Below are 20,231 nucleotides of genomic sequence, written 5' to 3'. Positions count from 1 at the left end.
CACACACACACACACACACACATATCCGTCGTTAGTGAGAGGGGGAGACGTGTGTCTCGTTGTAAACGGACGGTTGGGAAAGGAAACATAAATTACAGACAGATCCCTCCCTGTTGGCACTGCTCCCTAACCACAACAACGACTATGTCCCAAATGGCATCCTATTTCCTATTTAGTGCACTACTATTGAAAGCTTATCTTTTACACCAGTGACTCTCTCTCATATTCATCACAAACACAAAACAGTAATATATAAGTAAACCCTACAGCATAGAAATATACATTGTATTACAGAAAGAGGCTGCAACTTGACTCTTTATCATTGCATTTATTTTTCTGATGTGAGGGAGGATTGATTAACATCTTGGGATTTCAGTAGAAGAAGTATGTTACACCACAAACTGACAAATACCTATATCAAGAAAGTGAATCCTCTGTTGCCTGCAACCACAGCCAACTGTGGCGGAATTTTATTACGGTTTGATAACCAAACTGACAAAAAAATGTAACACCAGTTGAAATCATATTTCCAGTCAATATTAGTGAGGAAACCCCCAAGTTGACTAATTCCATGAAAAACATACAGCAGTTGGATTTTTCATATAACTCGTAAATGCACTATCCCTTACATTTCAAACTTTATAAACTCAGGAAAAAAAGAAATGTCCCTTTTTCAGGACCCTGTTTAAACACTGTTTTCCATGCTTGTTCAATGAACCATAAACAATTAATGAACATGCACCTGTGGAACGGTCGTTAAGACACTAACAGCTTACAGACGGTAGGCAATTAAGGCCACAGTTATGAAAACTTAGGACACTAAAGAGGCCTTTCTACTGACTCTGAAAAACACCAAAAGAAAGATGCCCCGGGTCCCTGGTCATCTGCGTGAACGTGCCTTAGGCATGCTGCAAGGAGGCATGAGGACTGCAGATGTGGCCAGGGCAATAAATTGCAATATCCGTACTGTGAGATGCCTAAGACAGCGCTACAGGGAGACAGGACGGACAGCTGATCGTCCTCGCAGTGGCAGACCACGTGTAACAACACCTGCACAGGAGCGGTACATCCGAACATCACACCTGTGGGACAGGTACAGGATGGCAACAACAACTGACCCGAGTTACACCAGGAACGCACAATCCCTCCATCAGTGTTCAGACTGTCCGCAATAGGCTGAGAGAGGCTGGACTGAGGGCTTGTAGGCCTGTTGTAAGGTAGGTCCTCACCAGACATCACTGGCAACAACGTCGCCTATGGGCACAAATCCACCGTCACTGGACCAGACAGGACTGGCAAAAAGTGCTCTTCATTAACGAATCACGGTTTTGTCTCACCAGGGGTGATGGTCGGATTCGCGTTTATCGTCGAAGGAATGAGCGTTACACCGAAGCCTGCACTCTGGAGCGAGATCGGTTTGGAGGTGGCGGGTCCGTGGTCCATGGTCTGGGGCGGTGTGTCACAGCATCATCGGACTGAGCTTGCTGTCATTGCAGGCAATCTCAACGCTGTGCGTTACAGGGAAGACATCCTCCTCCCTCATGTGGTACCCTTCTTGCAGGCTCATCCTGACATGACCCTCCAGCATGACAATGCCACCAGCCATACTGCTCGTTCTGTGCATGATTTCCTGCAAGACAGGAATGTCAGTGTTCTGCCATGGCCAACGAAGAGCCCGGATCTCAATCCCATTGAGCACGTCTGGGACCTGTTGGATCGGAGGGTGAGGGTTAGGGCCATTCCCCCCAGAAATGTCCGTGAACTTGCAGGTGCCTTGGTGGAAGAGTCGGGTAACATCTCACAGCAAGAACTGGCAAATCTGATGCAGTCCATGAGGAGGAGATGCACTGCAGTACTTAATGCAGCTGGTGGCCACACCAGACTTTTGACCCCCCCCTTTGTTCAGGGACACATTTTTCCATTTCTGTTAGTCACATGTCTGTGGAACTTGCTCAGTTTATGTCTCAGTTGTTGAATGTTGCTATGTTCATACAATCATTTACACATGTTAAGTTTGCTGAAAATAAACGCAGCTGACAGTCATTTTTGCGTACATTTTACTTTTCCAGTTTTATGAAATCACTGCACTAGGTCTGGAGATCAACATTACAAAAAGTGCCCATGGGTTTCTGTACCTGTGGTCAGAGAAACACTAAATGGTCAAAAGTATGTGGACACCTGCTCATCGAACATCTCATTCCAAAATCATGGGCATTAATATGGAGTTGGTCCACCCTTTGCTGCTATAACAGCCTCCACTCTTCTGGGAAGGCTTTCCACTAGATGTTGGAACAATGCTGCAGGGACTTGCTTCCATTCAACCACAAGAGCATTAGTGAAGTCGGCACTGATGTTGGGCGATTAGGCCTGGCTCGCAGTGTGCGTTCCAATTCGTTCCCAAAGGTATTTGATGGGGTTGAGGTCAGGGCTCTGTGCAGGCCAGTCAAGTTCTTCCACACCGATCTCGACAAACCATTTCTGTACGGACCTCGCTTTGTGCAAGGGGGCATTTTCATGCTGAAATAGGAAAGGGCCTTCCCCAAACTGTTGCCCGAAAGTTGGAAGCACAGAATTGTCTAGAATGTCATTGCACAATGTAGCATTAAGATTTCCCTTCACTTGAACTAAGGGGCCTAGCCTGAACCATGAAAAACAGCCCCCTACCATTATTCCTCCTCCACCTAACTTTATAGTTGGAACTATGCATTCAGGCAGGTAGCGTTCTCCTGGCATGCGCCAAACCCAGATTTGTCGGACTGACAGATGGTGAAGTGTGATTCAGCACTCCAGAAAACGCATTTCTACTGCTTCAGAGTCCAATGGCGGCGAGCTTTACACCACTCCAGCCAACGCATGGCGTTGCGCATGGTGATCTTAGGCTTGTGTGCGGCTGCTCGGCCATGGAAACCCATATGAAGCTCCCGACGAATACTTCGCGGCTGAGCCGGTTTCGCTCCTAGACATATCCACTTCACAATAAAAGCACTTACAGTTTACCAGGACAGCTCTAGCAGGGCAGAAACTTGACAAACTGACTTCTTGGAAAGGTGGCATCCTATGACGGTGCCACGTTGAAAGTCACTGAGCTTTTCAGTGACTCCATTCCACTGCCAATGTTTGTCTATGGAGATTGCATAGATAGAGCAATCTATGGAGATTGCTCAATTTTATACACCTGTCAGTAATGGGTGTGGCTGAAATAGCCGAGTCCACTAATTTGAAGGGGTGTTCACATACTTTTGGCCATGTAGTGTATGTGGCTTCACAATGAAAGTATAAGTCTGTTGCAAATGGCACCCTATTCCCTACATAGTGCACTACTTTTGACCAGAGCCCTATTGGCCCTGGTTGAAAGTAATTTACTATAAAGGTAATAGGGTGTCATTTGGGACTCAGATTGCATGACAGGCAGGCTTGGTGAGAACAAGGTGCTGGCTATTTTGTCATGGGAAAAAAGAACTAGGCAGGCACATTGGTCCTGATGACATCTGAGATATGTCTCTTCATTTAGCCTCATACACAAGGCAATGCATGAACCGCCACTAATCAATGTTACACAGGTTGTTGTGTGCTGTGGCCTAAATGTATACATTACCTTTCTTGATGACGTCTACACAAACACCATGTTGACCATTAGAGAGAGTGGTGTTTACTGTAAATGGTGAATGACCTCAAACACCACTGTGGTGTGTGTGTGTGTGTGTGTGTGCGCGCACGTGTGTTATCTTCAGGTGTGTCCTGTTAGCTCCCAGTAATAATGTCGCCCCAGGCTTTAGCTCAGTGGTCTAACAAAGTCTTAAGGCAGAAAGATGGTAGTCTTGGAAACCAGACACTAGGCAACAGCAGTGACTAGGGTCTGGGAACTGCTTGGTCTGACGGACTGTCTTGGTAACTTTGAAAAGGCAACAACAACAAAAAATCTGGGGAGGGTCCTCTTCAGACAGACAACTATCCCAACCAATCACAAGGCAGACATGCCTCAAAACCAACGTTTGCAGACAAAACCTTTGCAGTGGTTTTAGTGAAGGTAGTTGATTCTTACAAGCCACTTGAGAAATGCACCCATTAAAAACATCCTCCATGATCTTCATCTTGATAGCTACTATTTAGTTTCAGGGGGATGTGGGCAGCATAGTTCCTCTATGCCAAACTGACGATCTGTTACGTACAGACGTTGTTAAGTAGGAGCATTGGTACATTTCCGGAAGCAACTGGTCTGTCTACACCATGTCTTCCCAAACTCGGTCCTCGGGACGCCAAGGGGTGGATGTTTTGGTTTTTGCCCAAGAACTACACAAGTGATTCAAATAATCAACTTTAGTGTTAGGGCAAAAAACTAAACGTGCACCCTTTGGGGTCCTGAGGACTGACTTTGGCAAATGCTGCGCTATACTCTTAAAAAAAGGGTTCCAAAAGAGTTCTACTGTGGAAATTCTTACACATTTCCCTTACAGTTCTTTGGATGTCCCCATAGGAGAACCCTTTTTGGTTCCCGGTAGAACCCTTTTGGGTTCCAGGTAAAACCCTTTTGGGTTCCATATAGAACCCTATGTAAATAGAGTTATACAGTGCATTCGGAAAGTATTCAGACCCCTTCCCCTTTTCCACATTTTGTTACGTTCCAGCATTATTCTAAAATGTATTTAATAAATGTTTTCCTTCATCACTCTACACAAAATAACCCACAATGTAAACATATTAAAAATGAAAAACAGAAATACCTTATTTACATAAGTATTCAGACCCTTTGCTATGAAACTTGAAATTGAGCTCAGGTGCATCCTGTTTCCATTGATCATCCTAGAGATGTTTCTACAACTTGATTGGAGTCCACCTGGTAATAGACTACACCAGCAGTCGTTATGCTCCTATAGTTTCTGGTAATAGGCTACACCAGCAGTCGTTATGCTCCTATAGTTTCTGGTAATAGGCTACACCAGCAGTCGTTATGCTCCTATAGTTTCTGGTAATAGGCTACACCAGCAGTCGTTATGCTCCTATAGTTTCTGGTAATAGGCTACACCAGCAGTCGTTATGCTCCTATAGTTTCTGGTACGACCCTGCCTCACACAGGAAGCGGCGCAGGTCCTAGTCCAGGCACTTGTCATCTCCCGTCTGGATTACTGCAACTCGCTGTTGGCTGGGCTCCCTGCCTGTGCCATTAAACCCCTACAACTCATCCAGAATGCCGCAGCCCGTCTGGTGTTCAACCTTCCCAAGTTCTCTCACGTCACCCCGCTCCTCCGCTCTCTCCACTGGCTTCCAGTTGAAGCTCGCATCCGCTACAAGTCCATGGTGCTTGCCTACGGAGCTGTGAGGGGAACGGCACCTCCGTACCTTCAGGCTCTGATCAGGCCCTACACCCAAACAAGGGCACTGCGTTCATCCACCTCTGGCCTGCTCGCCTCCCTACCTCTGAGGAAGCACAGTTCCCGCTCAGCCCAGTCAAAACTGTTCGCTGCTCTGGCACCCCAATGGTGGAACAAGCTCCCTCACGACGCCAGGACAGCGGAGTCAATCACCACCTTCCGGAGACACCTGAAACCCCACCTCTTTAAGGAATACCTGGGATAGGATAAAGTAATCCTTCTAACCCCCCCTAAAAGATTTAGATGCACTATTGTAAAGTTGTTGTTCCACTGGATATCATAAGGTGAATGCACCAATTTGTAAGTCGCTCTGGATAAGAGCGTCTGCTAAATGACTTAAATGTAAATGTAAATGATTGGACATGATTTGGAAAGGCACACACCTGTCTATATACAGTCCCACAGTTGACAGTGCACATAAGAGCAAAAACCAAGCCATGTGGTCGAAGGAATGTGTTGAGGCACAGTCTGGGGAAGGATACCAAAACATTTATGCAGCATTGAAAGTCCGCAAGAACACAGTGGCCTCCATCATTCTTAAATGGAAAAAGTTTGGAACCACCAAGACTCTTCCTAGAGCTGGCCGCCCGGCCAAACTGAGCAATCAGGGGAGAAGGGCCTCGGTCAGGGAGGTGACAAAGAACCCAATGGTCACTCTGACAGAGCTCCAGAGTTCCTCTGTGGAGATGGGAGAACCTTCCAGAAGGACAACCATCTCTGCAGCACTCCACCAATCAGGACTTTATGGTAGAGTGGTCATACAGAAGCCACTCTTCAGTAAAAGGCACGACAACCCACTTCGACTTTGCCAAAAGGCACCTAAAGGACTCTCAGAAAATGAGAAACAAGATTCTCTGGTCTGATGAAACCAAGATTGAACTCTTGGGCCTGAATGCCAAGCGTCACGTCCGGAGGAAACCTGGCACCATCTCCACGGTGCAGCATGGTGGTGGCAGCATCATGCTGTGGGGATGTTTATCAGTGGCAGGGACTGGGAGACTAGTCAGGATCGAGGAAAAGATGTACAGAGCAAAGTACAGAGAGATCCTTGATGATAACCTGCTCCAGAGCGCTCAGGACCTCAGACTGGGGTAAAGGTTCACCTTCCAACAGGACAATGACCCTAAAACCACAGCCAAGACAAAGCAGGAATGGCTTTGGGACAAGTCTCTGAATGTCCTTGAGTGGCCAAGCCAGAGCCCAGACTTGAACCCGTTCAAACATCTCTGGAGAGACCTGAAAATAGCTGTGCAGCGACGTTCCCCATCCAACCTGACAGAGCTTGAGAGGATCTGCAGAGAAGAATGGGAGAAACTCCCCAAATACAGGTGTGCCAAGCTTGTATTTCCTATGGGAACAGCTGAAGAACCCTTTTAGGTAGGGATGCACGATATATCGGTGAGCATATCGGAATCGGACGATATTAGCTAAAAATGCCAACATCGGCATCTGCCCGATGTCTAGTTTAACGCCGATGTGTAAAACCGATGTCAAAGCTGACGTGCATACCTATATATAACGTAGGTACATGACGCTATGACGCCACATAAAATGTTGCACACAGCATTCCTAACATAGCCCACAATGTCTGCTGTGTGGTTGAGCAGTCAACAAGTCCAGCAGTCAACAAGTCCAGCAGTCATTTGAAAGAATACTTCGATGCAGACAAGAAACAGGTTTTACGTGAAATGTTACATAGACAGCTGGACAAGACAGAAACAGACAGAGTGACAGTGCACACCAAGGAAGAGAGGCCATCGACAGACAGAGCTGAAACTTCACTGCTTGACATGTATGATGAAATCCTGGTTGAGAATGAAACGACTGAACAAATGAACAATGAAACAGCACAGCAAGTAAGTGAAAGAAATAGGTTTTGATTATGTTTTACTGGTAATGGGGACATACGTAAATGCCAACAAAATAACTTTTTGGTCAGTGTGGTGAGTGTGTGTAACATTTATTTAGCTAGGCAAGTCAGTTAAGAACTGCGGCGGCAGGTAGTCTAGTGGTTAGAGCGTTGGGCCAGTAACCGAAAGGTTGCTAGATCGAATCCCTGAGCTGACAAGGTAAAAACTTGTCGTTCTGCTCCTGAAGAAGACAGTTAACCCACTGTTCCTAGGCCCTCATTGTAAATAAGAATTTGTTCTTAACTGACTTGCCTTGTTAAATAAAGGTAAAATAAAAAAAACGAACAAATTCTTATTTACAATGACGGTCTACACCGTCCGAACCCGGATGAGGCTGGGCCAATTGTGCGCCGCCCTATGGGACTCTCAATCACGGCTGGATGTGATACAGCCTGGATTCGAACCAGGGACTGTAGTGATGCCTCTTGCACTGAGATGCAGTGCCTTAGACCGCTGTGTGTGTGTGTGTGTTAACTACTAGAATGCTTATAAGGCCGCTCAAATTGTAGTTATCGGTATTGTTTTTTTTTGGCAAGGAAAATATTGGATATCGGTATCGGCCAAACATGCCATATCGGTGCATCCCTAGGTTCTAGATAGCATATTTTTTCTAAGAGTGTAGCAGAGGTGTCAAACTCATTCCATGGAGGGCCGAGTGTCTGCTGGTTTCTGGTTTCTCTTTTTAATTTGTGTCCAATTAAGACATAGACAACCAGGTGAGGGGAGTTCCTTACTAATCACTGACCTTAGTTAATCAATCAAGTACAAGGGAGGAGTGAAAAGCCACAGACTCTCTGCCCTCCGTGGAATGAGTTTGACATGTGTGGTCTAGAGGGACTGAAAAGATGTCACAGATGACATAAGGTCAATGTGCAGTGTCTCCCAGTATGTGTGTGTGTGTGTGTGTGTGTACCAGGACCACTCACCTTCTCCTGAACATCTCAGCGAAGATACAGCCCACACTCCACAGGTCAACTGGGGTGGCATAGCTGGACTGGAGCAACACCTCTGGGGCTCTGTACCACAATGTCACCACCTACACACACACACAATCAACACATTAATACACACATAATACACATACTGTAAAAACGCACACACACACAACATACACACACACACACACACACCCTTCTCTTACATGTTCTTCCAATACACAGACATAAAAAGTGACCCTCTGGTATGCATTAGGTTACGTCCTCTACCACAGGCTTCACCCACACTATGAAAGGAGGAGAGGAGATGAGGAGGAGAAGAGGAGGAGGAGAGGAGGAGGAGGAGAGGAGGAAGAAAGGAGGAGAAGAGGAGGAGGAGAGGAGATGAGGAGGAGAAGAGGAGGAGAGGAGGAAGAAAGGAGGAGGAGAAGAGGAGGAGAAGAGGAGGACAGGAGGAGATGCTGAGACCAGAGCACTCCTGATACCTGAGACACATTCCTCATTCCTCCCTCACAGTCCTCTCTCTTTAAGTGTTTTACCTGAGAATGCCAAATGACACACACACACACACACACACACACACACGCGTTTCTGTGCCCCTGTCTCAGGGTTACATAAGGTATGAAATCATATCTGGCAGGGCAGGTCTCTGGGAGCGCTCCCATTTTGGTATGCCCAGATCACACAGTGTTTCCATAGTGAGCCATCAGGGAACTCAGCACTGGTCCCTGTGTGTGTGTGTGTGTGTGTGTGTGTGTGTGTGTGTGTGTGTGTGTGTGTGTGTGTGTGTGTGTGTGTGTGTGTGTGTGTGTGTGTGTGTGTGGGCGTGGGCGTGTGTGTGTGTGTGTGTCTATTACAACAAGATCCACTGCTTTCACAGGACTCAGCTGTCATACTCAAACAAACCCCAGTACAACTTAGCTCTTAGAATACTGCTACTACATTGTATTCATATTGTGTTTCCCCCGCAGACATCAGGTTTGAAAGTGCTTTGCGATGCTCGAGGACAGAGTGTGGAACACCTCTTGCTCTACTAACGTGTAGCAGCGCCCACTTGGGAAATAAGCAGGCAGGCAGCCATTTTGTGCCAGAGCCAGAGCTGCTCCCCACATGTCTCCCAGTTTCTAACCCTGTGCTTGTACTCTGCTGGGAGCTGTGTCGACTGACTGTTAGCCCACAGGAAAAGCAGCATTGTTAACAGCTACAGTAGGGAAAACCACCAGACAAAACTCAGTGACCCCTCGCGAGAACGTGGACTGCTTCCAGGTGCTGTCCCTCTCCAGTTTTTCCTACGGCGGTCGTTTGGCCCGAGGCCCTGGCAGCCGCTGCTGCTCTCTCTCTCTCTCTCTCCCTCGCTCTCTCTCTGCTTATCACCGTGTTAGCAAAGACCAATGTTTTCCAAATGCCTTGCATGTTTGTCCAACACAGTGAGAGAATTATGAACAAAACTAAGCCTGCTCTGCAGTTTGGTAACAGACCAGTTACTACAGGGTTGCATGTTCACCTTTGGCCTTACTAATGTGGACTGTACCTTTGGGACAATGCCATCCCATGAGAGTGTGCAAGTGTATGATAATTATGCAGTAGCTGTGTTGAGGGTTGACTTTGGGTCAAATAATATGATCACTCAATTAGGTTTAGTAGATTCTGTTTGGTTTATAGACTTATCCAACTCCTAGTCTGAATGGAAATGTTTTATTTTATTTATTTTACCAGGTAAGTTGACAGAGAACACATTCCCATTTACAGCAGCAACCTGGGGAAGAGTTACAGGGGAGAGGTGGAGGGGAGGGGGATGAATGAGCCAGTTGGAAACTGGGGATGATTAGGTGGCCATGATGGTATGAAGGCCAGATTGGGAATTTAGCCAGGGCACCAGGGTTAACACCCCTACTCTTAAAATAAGCGCCATGGGATCTTTAGTGACCACAGAGAGTCAGGACACCTGTTTAACGTTCCATCTGAAAGACAGCACCATACACTGGGCAATGTCCCTAATCAATGTCCTTGAAACATTGGGATATTCTTTTTAGACCAGAGGAAAGGGTGCCTCCTACTGGCCCTCCAACACCACTTCCAGCAGCATCTGGTCTCCCATCCAGGGACTGACCAGGACCAACTCTGCTTAGCTTCAGAAGCAAGTCAGTAGTGGGATGCAGGGTGGTACAATGCTGGCAAATCATAAATAACTTTAAGTAATTCAGTTATCTAGCAGACTATCATCGGGTATCTGAAAGACAGAGTTCACTGGTGTTGGGTGTGTGACGAGGTTGATTAAAGTACACGACAAAACCTCATGTTCTTCTTGCGAACTGATAGAATGGTCAGATGCTATTTTTACAGCCACATGTGCTAAGATGACACTTTCTCAGTTCATTCTTCCTGGCTAAGTGGAAACATAGAGGAAGTTGAAGCTGTGAACAGTGTTGGTTAGCTCGTGTCACGTGACCCGAGATGAGATGCACATGACTCATTCTAAAAAAGAACTCAGGCAGGCCATTGAAGCTTTTAGAGCACTGAAACCTATTTTCATGTGTGGGGGAGTTGAGTTTATAAAAAGCATGAATGAAGTGGTCGTTGTACTGCCTAATTGACAGGATCATTAAATGTCATCGCTGTCATCTTGTGAAGTTTCATTCGATTTCTTTGGTTCCTTATTTAATTTTAATTTTTTAAATTTTATTTCACTTCACCTTTATTTAACCAGGTAGGCCAGTTGAGAACAAGTTCTCATTTACAACTGCGACCTGGCCAAGATAAAGCAAAGCAGTGCGACACAAACAACAACACAGAGTTACACATGGGATAAACAAACGTACAGTCAATAACATAATAGGGGAAACAATCTACATACAGTGTGTGCAAATGAGGTAAGATTAAGGAGGTAAGGCAATAAATAGGCCGTAGTGGCGAAGTAATTACAATTTAGCAATTAAACACTGGAGTGATAGATGTGCAGAAGATGAATGTGCAAGTAGAGATACTGGGGTGCAAAGGAGCAAAAAATAAATACATAAATAACAATATGGGGATGAGGTATCTCATATATCTAACTCTCATATATCTTATATCTAACTCTCTCTCTCTCTCTCTCTTGTCGCAGCCCTAAATCATAACTATGTTCTATACAAACCCTTGAACTGAACTGAGTGTTGATGTGAGCATCCATATTTCAGACCAAAAGGACACCTCAAAATGAAATTGTCGAGCACTCAGGGGAAAATACCACCACAAACCGAGAGACAGATATCACTATATAACACGTGGATAGACGCATGTATGCCATATCAAACCCAATCAAACGCTTTCCTGTGGTTACATCTCTTCGAGAGAGACAGACGCCTGCTGTTATACGCATGTGTCTATTTTCCATTGCATCTTTCTCAAACACCACAACACAACTAGACTGCACTCCAGCAGACTTCTAGGAAGAACCACGAAGTCTACACTAACTGATGTGAGGGCTTAAGTATATGCGTCGTTATTTGAAGGCCAGGCCACAGATAGACACAGCAGGAAGTGAAGTAAGTGTTGTTACCATGCAGAATTAGCGCGGGGAAGACTTCCTGAAACATACAGTAATGATTTCGGTTAGAGAGCTATAGCCGCGTCCCAGATATTGATGTGTTTGGTATGGCATGTAGGGCATTCCATGGCAATTATAGTCAGAGGAGTTGGCTAAATACATTATAATGGTTAAAGGACCATCATTTGGTATTCATGAACAAATTACATATGCTGCATGTACCAATCGAAGGGGATTTATAAAGTCTTTCCCTTTCCAAGCCTCCTTGGCCTATGGTCCTATGCAGACCCAGAAAAGGTGTTTTTTCTTCTGGCCACTGTCAGTGCTGCTAAGCTAAGCACATACCTCTTCCTCTGTTTCTCCTCTTCCTCCCTCATTCTATAAAATATCTGAACATCTCTCTATATAACCCTTATATGTGTCTGTCCCTCTCTATTCCCTCTCTATTCCAGTATAGACCTCTGTCCGAGTCCCCCATAACACACATTCCTATGTCTCGCTCACTATAGCACATATACGTTTCACTCTCTCTCTCCATAAAACACATTGGCCTCTCTATATAAATCAGGCTTCACTCTGTGAAACAACAGAGCAGCTGGAGGACCTGAACCCTAGGACCATGCCTCAGGACTACCTGGCCTGACAACGCCTGGTTGTCCCTGTCCCCAGTCCAACCGGTCGGGATGCCGGTCAAGTTCTGCTGCTCTGCCTGCAGCTATGGAAGTCTGCCCTGTTTCACAGGACCTACTACTTCGTCCCGGACCTGCTGATTCTCCCCTCTCTTTCTCCCTCACTCCCTCTCCTTCCTGTGGACCTGCTGTTTCTCCTCTCTCTTTCTCCCTCACTCCCTCTCCTTCCTGTGGACCTGCTGTTTCTCCTCTCTCTCTTTCTCCCTCACTCCCTCTCCTTCATGTGGACCTGCTGTTTCTCCTCTCTCTTTCTCCCTCACTCCCTCCCTCTCCATCCTGTGGACCTGCTGTTTCTCCTCTCTCTCTTTCTCCCTCACTCCCTCTCGCTCTCCTTCCTGTGGACCTGCTGTCTCGACCTTTGAATGCTCTGCTATGAGAAGCCAACTGACATTTACTCCTGAGGTGCTGACCTGTTGCACCCTGTATATCCACTGTGGTTATAATTTGACCCTGCTGGTCATCTATGAACGTTTGAACGTCTTGAAGAATGATCTGGCCTTAATGGCCATGTACTCTTATAATCTCCACCCAGCACAGCCAGAAGAGGACTTGCCACCCCTCGGATTCTGGTTCCTCTCTAGGTTTCTTCCTATGTTCCTGCCTTTCTAGGGAGTTTTCCTAGCCACTGTGCTTCTGCCTCTGCATTGCTTGCTGTTTGGGGTTCTAGGCTGGGTATCGGTAAAGCACTTTGTGACAACTGTTGATGTAAAAATGGCTTTATAAAATACATTTGATTGATTGATTTGATTGTTGATTGAATACCAGATTGCTCCTTTAAGAAAAAACATGAATCAAGGCTATTATGATACTCATTTAACTTGGTACATTTTTTTATCAAACTCATAAAAAATCCCCCATCTCACTTTCTCTCCTTTCCTCCCTCTGTAGCCACTATTTTTCTCCCCTCTGTCCCTCCTCCCTCCCTCCCTCCCTCCCTCCCTCCCTCCCTCCCTCCCTAGCCTGACTGACAGATAGGTAGGCAGGCCTCTCGTTTAGCTCTGCTTGTGTGGAGCTGCTGCTTGCCTGCTAACAGAACAGAGGCGGTCAGATAAAGCAGCCATGGCCTGGCTGGCTGACTCCAGATTAAAGGACAACATTCTGGGCATTCCTTTCTGCTGAAAGTATTCATCCCATCCGGCCCAACTCTCTCTCTCTCTGCTGCACACTGGATAATAAATGGCAGGCAGGCAGAACAGAGAGCAGGCAGGAAGGCAGAACAGGCAGCACAGAGAGCAGGCAGGAAGGCAGAACAGGAAGCACAGAGAGCAGGCAGGAAGACAGAACAGAGAGCAGGCAAGAAGGCAGAACAGGAAGCACAGAGAGCAGGCAGGAAGGTAGAACAGGAAGCACAGAGAACAGGCAGGAAGGTAGAACAGGCAGAACAGAGAGCAGGCAGAAAGGCAGAACAGGCAGCACAGAGAGCAGGCAGGAAGGCAGAACAGGCAGCACAGAGAGCAGGCAGGAAGGTAGAACAGGAAGCACAGAGAGCAGGCAGGAAGGTAGAACAGGCAGCACAGAGAGCAGGCAGGAAGGCAGAACAGGAAGCACAGAGAGCAGGCAGGAAGGCAGAACAGAGAGCAGGCAGGAAGGCAGAACAGAGAGCAGGCAGGAAGGCAGAACAGTGGATCCTCCAAGGCAAGCCTCAATGACCAAGCACATCCGCCTACCTCCCTCTCTCTCCCTCTCTCTCTCTCTCTCTCCTTCTCTCTCTCTTGTTGCCACCCCCCCCTCTCCAGTGGTGTAAAGTACTTAGGTAAAAAATACTTTAAAGTACTTTTACTCCACTACATTCCTAAAGCAAATAATGTACTTTTTACATTTGACCCCGACACCCAAAAGTGCTTGTTACATTTTGAATGCTTAGCAGGACAGAAAATGGTCCAATTCACACACTTATCAAGAGAACATCCCAGGTCATCTGCCTCTGATCTGGCGGACTCACTAAACACAAATGCTTAATTTGTAAATTATGTCTGAGTGTAAGTATATTTGAGCAATTACATTTACTTTTGATACTAAATAACCTCTAGGGGCTAGGGGGCAGTATTTTCACGGCCGGATAAAAAACGTACCCTATTTAATCTGGTTATTACTCCTGCCCAGAAACTAGAATATGCATATAATTAGTAGATGTGGATAGAAAACACCCTAAAGTTTCTAAAACTGTTTGAATGGTGTCTGTGAGTATAACAGAACTCATATGGCAGGCCAAAACCTGAGAAGATTCCATACAGGAAGTGCCCTCTCTGACCATTTCTTGTCCTGCTATAGCCTCTTTATGGAAAATAGAGGATCTCTGCTGTAACGTGACATTTTCTAAGGCTCCCATAGGCTCTCAGAAGGCGCCAGAACGGGGAATGATGACTCTGCAGTCCCTGGGCGAAAAACAGTAGGGCTTTTGGAAAGTGGTCGTTCTGAGAACAATGACACGGGTGCGCACATGCATGTGAAGACTCCATTTTCTATTTTCAGTGTCAGAATATTATCGCTATTTTACGAGAAAAATCGCATAAAAATTGATTTTAAACAGCGTTTGACATGCTTCGAAGTACGGTAATGGAATATTTAGCATTTTTTTGTCACGATACGCGCCGGCGAGTCACCCTTCGGATAGTGTCTTGAACGCAAGAACAAAACGCTGCTATTTGAATATAACTATGGATTATTTGGAACCAAAACAACATTGGGTGATGAAGTAGAAGTCCTGGGAGTGCATTCTGACGAAGAACAGCAAAGGTAATCCAATTTTTCTTATAGTAAATCAGTTTGGTGAGTGCCAAACTTGGTGGGTGTCAAAATAGTTAGCCATGATGACCGGGCTATCTACTCAGAATATTGCAAAATGTGCTTTCACCGAAAAGCTATTTTAAAATCGGACACCGCGATTGCATAAAGGAGTTCTGTATCTATAATTCTTAAAATAATTGTTATGTTTTTTGTGAACGTTTATCGTGAGTAATTTAGTAAATTCACCGGAAGTTTTATGTAAAAAGCTGTTTTTTTATATAAATATGAACTTGATTGAACAAAACATACATGTATTGTATAACATAATGTTCTAGGAGTGTCATCTGATGAAGATCATCAAAGGTTAGTGCTGCATTTAGCTGTGGTTTTGGTTTTTGTGACATTATATGCTAGCTTGAAAAATGGGTGTCTGATTATTTCTGGCTGGGTACTCTCCTGACATAATCTAATGTTTTGCTTTCGTTGTAAAGCCTTTTTGAAATCGGACAATGTGGTTAGATAAAGGAGAGTCTTGTCTTTAAAATGGTGTAAAATAGTCATATGTTTGAAAAATTGAAGTTTTGGGATTTTTGAGGAGTTCGCGCCACGCTCTATCATTGGATATTGGCGAGGCTTTCCGCTAGCGGCACATCTAGATGTAAGAGGTTAACCCTCTGTTTTCCCCCCCATGTCCTTGTCCGGAATTATTTATTGTAAGTGCTTGTGCACGTTATGTCTGGTGTGCGACGGGTTTTGTACCCATTTATATATTGTTCTGTTTTCCGGTGGTTTTTATTATTAAACTACGCCGCTGTAAACACAGTTTTTGCTCTCCTGCGCCTGACTTCTCTGCCGCCAGTACGCACCCCTTACATAATTCCAGACCAAACTATATGGAGCTGGGAGGGGCGGTGCGCAGGGAGACCGGAGGGGGTTCCAGCTCATGCACCATCTGTGACCGCAGAGGTCACACTGCCGGTCGGTGCCAGGTTGGTTCCTCTGGGGATCGAGGCAGCAGGCAGGGCACTCTGGTGTCACCCCAGGTGACCCAGAGCCCTCTGTTGCACATATGTTTTTGTATGTCACTTTCCCTGAGTTTTCCCCGCATAAGGCGCTCGTCGATTCAGGCGCGGCTGGGAATTTTAGAGAGAGATCGTTCGCTTGTAGTTCCCGTGGCCGTGCCCTTCCCCGTTCACGCCTTAGAGAGTCGACCATTAGGGTCAGGGTTGATTAGGGAGGCCACCGCACCTCTGGGCATGGTGACGCAGGGTCATAAGGAGAGAATTAGTCTCTTCCTTATTGACTCTCCTGCGTTTCCCGTGGTGCTAGGCCTACCCTGGTTAGCGTGTCATGACCCCACTGTTTCTTGGCAACAGAGGGCTCTCACGGGGTGGTCGCGAGAGTGCTCGGGGAGGTGTTTAGGGGTTTCCATTGGTGCTACTACGGTGGAAAGTCCAGAACAGGTCTCCACCGTGCACATTCCCCCTGAGTATGCCGATTTGGCTCTTGCCTTCTCCAAAAAGAAGGCGACTCAATTACCACCCCATCGATGGGGCGATTGTGCGATAAATCTCCTGGTAGACGCTGCACCTCCCAGGAGTCATGTGTATCCCCTCTCACAGGCGGAGACGGAGGCTATGGAAACATATGTCTCCGAATCCCTGCGTCAGGGGTACATTCGGTCCTCCACTTCACACGCCTCCTCGAGTTTCTTTTTTGTGAAGAAGAAGGAGGGAGGTCTGCGCCCGTGTATTGACTATCGGGGTCTGAACCAGATCACTGTGAGGTATAGTTACCCGCTACCGCTCATAGCCACAGCGATTGACTCAATGCACGGGGCGCGCTTCTTCACCAAACTAGATCTCAGGAGCACTTACAACCTGGTGCGTATCCGGGAGGGAGACGAGTAGAAGACGGCTTTCAGTACCACCTCAGGGCACTATGAGTACCTCGTCATGCCGTAAGGGTTCATGAATGCGCCATCAGTCTTCCAAGCCTTTGTAGACAAGATTTTCAGGGACCTGCACCGGCAGGGTGTAGTGGTGTATATTGATGATATTCTGATATACTCCGCTACACTCGCCGAGCATGTGTCCCTGGTGCGCAGGGTGCTTGGGCGACTGTTGGAGCATGACCTGTGCGTCAAGGCTGAGAAATGCTTGTTCTTCCAGCAGTCCGTCTCCTTCCTAGGGTACCGCATTTCTACCTCAGGGGTGGAGATGGAGAGTGACCGCATTTCAGCCGTGCGTAATTGGCTGACTCCCACCACAGTAAAGGAGATGCAGCGGTTCTTAGGGTTTGCCAACTACTACCGGAGGTTCATCCGGGGTTTTGGTCAGGTAGCGGCTCCCATTACCCCACTGCTGAAGGGGGGCCCGGTACGTTTGCAGTGGTCGGCTGAGGCGGACAGGGCTTTTGGTCACCTGAGGGCTCTGTTTACTTTGGCTCCCATGCTGGCCCATCCGGATCCCTCTTTGGCGTTTATAGTGGAGGTGGACACGTCCAAGGCTGGGATTGGAACTGTGCTCTCTCAGCGATCGGGAACGCCACCGAAGCTCCGCCCCTGTGCCTTCTTCTCGAAGAAGCTCCGGTGTTACGTGCTTACACTGGGCGCACACTGAGCAGGAGGAAACATAAACCCTCACGTCCTTAGCCAAGATAGGCCACTCCGGGTCGTCCCCGAGGCCGGTGTCGGCGCACAGCTGGAGCCGTACGTCAAGGGGGGGTACTGTCACGACTTACGCCGAAGTTGGTTCCTCTCCTTGTTCGGGCGGCGTTCGGCATCGCCGGTCTTCTAGCCATAATCAATCCACTTTTCATTTTCCATTTGTTTTGTCTTGTTTTCCCACACACCTGGTTTCAATTCCATCATTACATGTTGTGTATTTAACCCTCTGTTTTCCCCCCATGTCCTTATCCGGAATTGTTTATTGTAAGTGCTTGTGCACGTTATGTCTGGTGTGCGACAGGTTTTGTACCCATTTATATATTGTTGTGTTATGTTGTGGTTTTTATTATTAATCTACGCCGTTGTAAACACAGTTTTTGCTCTCCTGCGTCTGACTTCTCTGCCGCCAATACGCACCCCTTACAGAATTCCAGACCAAACTATACGGAGCTGGGAGGGGCGGTGCGCAGGGAGACCGGAGGGGGTTCCAGCTCGTGCACCACTGTTGGCCTGTAAACACCCTTATTTACAGCAGGCCCCAGAGTCACTTCGCCTTTTCCCTTTTGCTCTTTCAAGAGACAATTTACACAAAAGACAACAACAATACCCTGACAGCAGGCCAAGAAAGACATCAACAATACCCTGACAGCAGGCCAATAAAGACAACAAAAAAACCCTGACAGCAGGCCAAGAAAGACATCAACAATACCCTGACAGCAGGCCAATAAAGAAATCAACAATACCCTGACAGCAGGCCAAGAAAGACAACAATACCCTGACAGCAGGCCAAGAAAGACCTCAACAATACCCTGACAGCAGGCCAAGAAAGACATCAACAATACCCTTGGCAGCAGGCCAGGAAAGACAACAACAATACCCTGACAGCAGGCCAAGAAAGACATCAACAATACCCTGACAGCAGGCCAAGAAAGACATCAACAATACCCTGACAGCAGGCCAAGAAAGACAACAACAATACCCTGACAGCAGACCAAGAAAGACAACAACAATACCCTGACAGCAGGCCAATAAAGACAACAACAATACCCTGACAGCAGGCCAAGAAAGACAACAACAATACCCTGACAGCAGGCCAATAAAGACATCAACAATACCCTGACAGCAGACCAAGAAAGACAACAACAATACCCTGACAGCAGGCCAAGAAAGAAAACAACAATACCCTGACAGCAGGCCAATAAAGAACACAACAATACCCTACAGCAGGCCAAGAAAGACATCAACAATACCCTGACAGCAGGCCAATAAAGAACACAACAATACCCTGACAGCAGGCCAATAAAGAACACAACAATACCCTGACAGCAGGCCAATAAAGACAACAATACCCTGACAGCAGGCCAAGAAAGACAACAATACCCTGACAGCAGGCCAATAAAGAACACAACAATACCCTGACAGCAGGCCAATAAAGAACACAACAATACCCTGACAGCAGGCCAATAAAGAACACAACAATACCCTGACAGCAGGCCAAGAAAGACATCAACAATACCCTGACAGCAGGCCAATAAAGAACACAACAATACCCTGACAGCAGACCAAGAAAGACATCAACAATACCCTGACAGCAGACCAAGAAAGAACACAACAATACCCTGACAGCAGGCCAAGAAAGACAACAACAATACCCTGACAGCAGACCAATAAAGACATCAACAATACCCTGACAGCAGACCAAGAAAGACAACAACAATACCCTGACAGCAGGCCAATAAAGACATCAACAATACCCTGACAGCAGGCCAATAAAGACATCAACAATACCCTGACAGCAGGCCAATAAAGACATCAACAATACCCTGACAGCAGGCCAATAAAGACATCAACAATACCCTGACAGCAGGCCAAGAAAGACAACAACAATACCCTGACAGCAGGCCAATAAAGACATCAACAATACCCTGACAGCAGGCCAATAAAGAACACAACAATACCCTGACAGCAGACCAAGAAAGACAACAACAATACCCTGACAGCAGGCCAATAAAGACATCAACAATACCCTGACAGCAGACCAAGAAAGAACACAACAATACCCTGACAGCAGGCCAAGAAAGACATCAACAATACCCTGACAGCAGACCAAGAAAGAACACAACAATACCCTGACAGCAGGCCAAGAAAGACAACAACAATACCCTGACAGCAGGCCAATAAAGAACACAACAATACCCTGACAGCAGGCCAAGAAAGACAACAACAATACCCTGACAGCAGACCAATAAAGACATCAACAATACCCTGACAGCAGGCCAATAAAGACATCAACAATACCCTGACAGCAGGCCAATAAAGACATCAACAATACCCTGACAGCAGGCCAATAAAGACAACAACAATACCCTGACAGCAGGCCAATAAAGACATCAACAATACCCTGACA

The 20,231-nt window shown here is 46.6% G+C and overlaps 1 protein-coding gene across 1 annotated transcript in view; it reads right to left on the bottom strand.

Annotated features, from left to right (window-relative positions):
- The window catches only part of LOC115174024 (cyclin-dependent kinase 6), an 83,565-nt gene that overhangs the window by 21,458 nt on the left and 41,876 nt on the right, over positions 1–20,231 (bottom strand). The window contains exon 5 of the mRNA XM_029732625.1: positions 8,206–8,315. Within this exon, the coding sequence (XP_029588485.1) occupies positions 8,206–8,315 (110 nt within the window). The remainder of the gene's footprint in view (positions 1–8,205; positions 8,316–20,231) is intronic.

The sequence above is a fragment of the Salmo trutta genome, chromosome 34 (assembly GCF_901001165.1).
Source record: "Salmo trutta chromosome 34, fSalTru1.1, whole genome shotgun sequence".
Taxonomy (NCBI): Eukaryota; Metazoa; Chordata; class Actinopteri; order Salmoniformes; family Salmonidae; genus Salmo; species Salmo trutta.
Note: the sequence above shows the minus strand (reverse complement) of the source record. Positions and strands in the feature narration are given on the sequence as shown.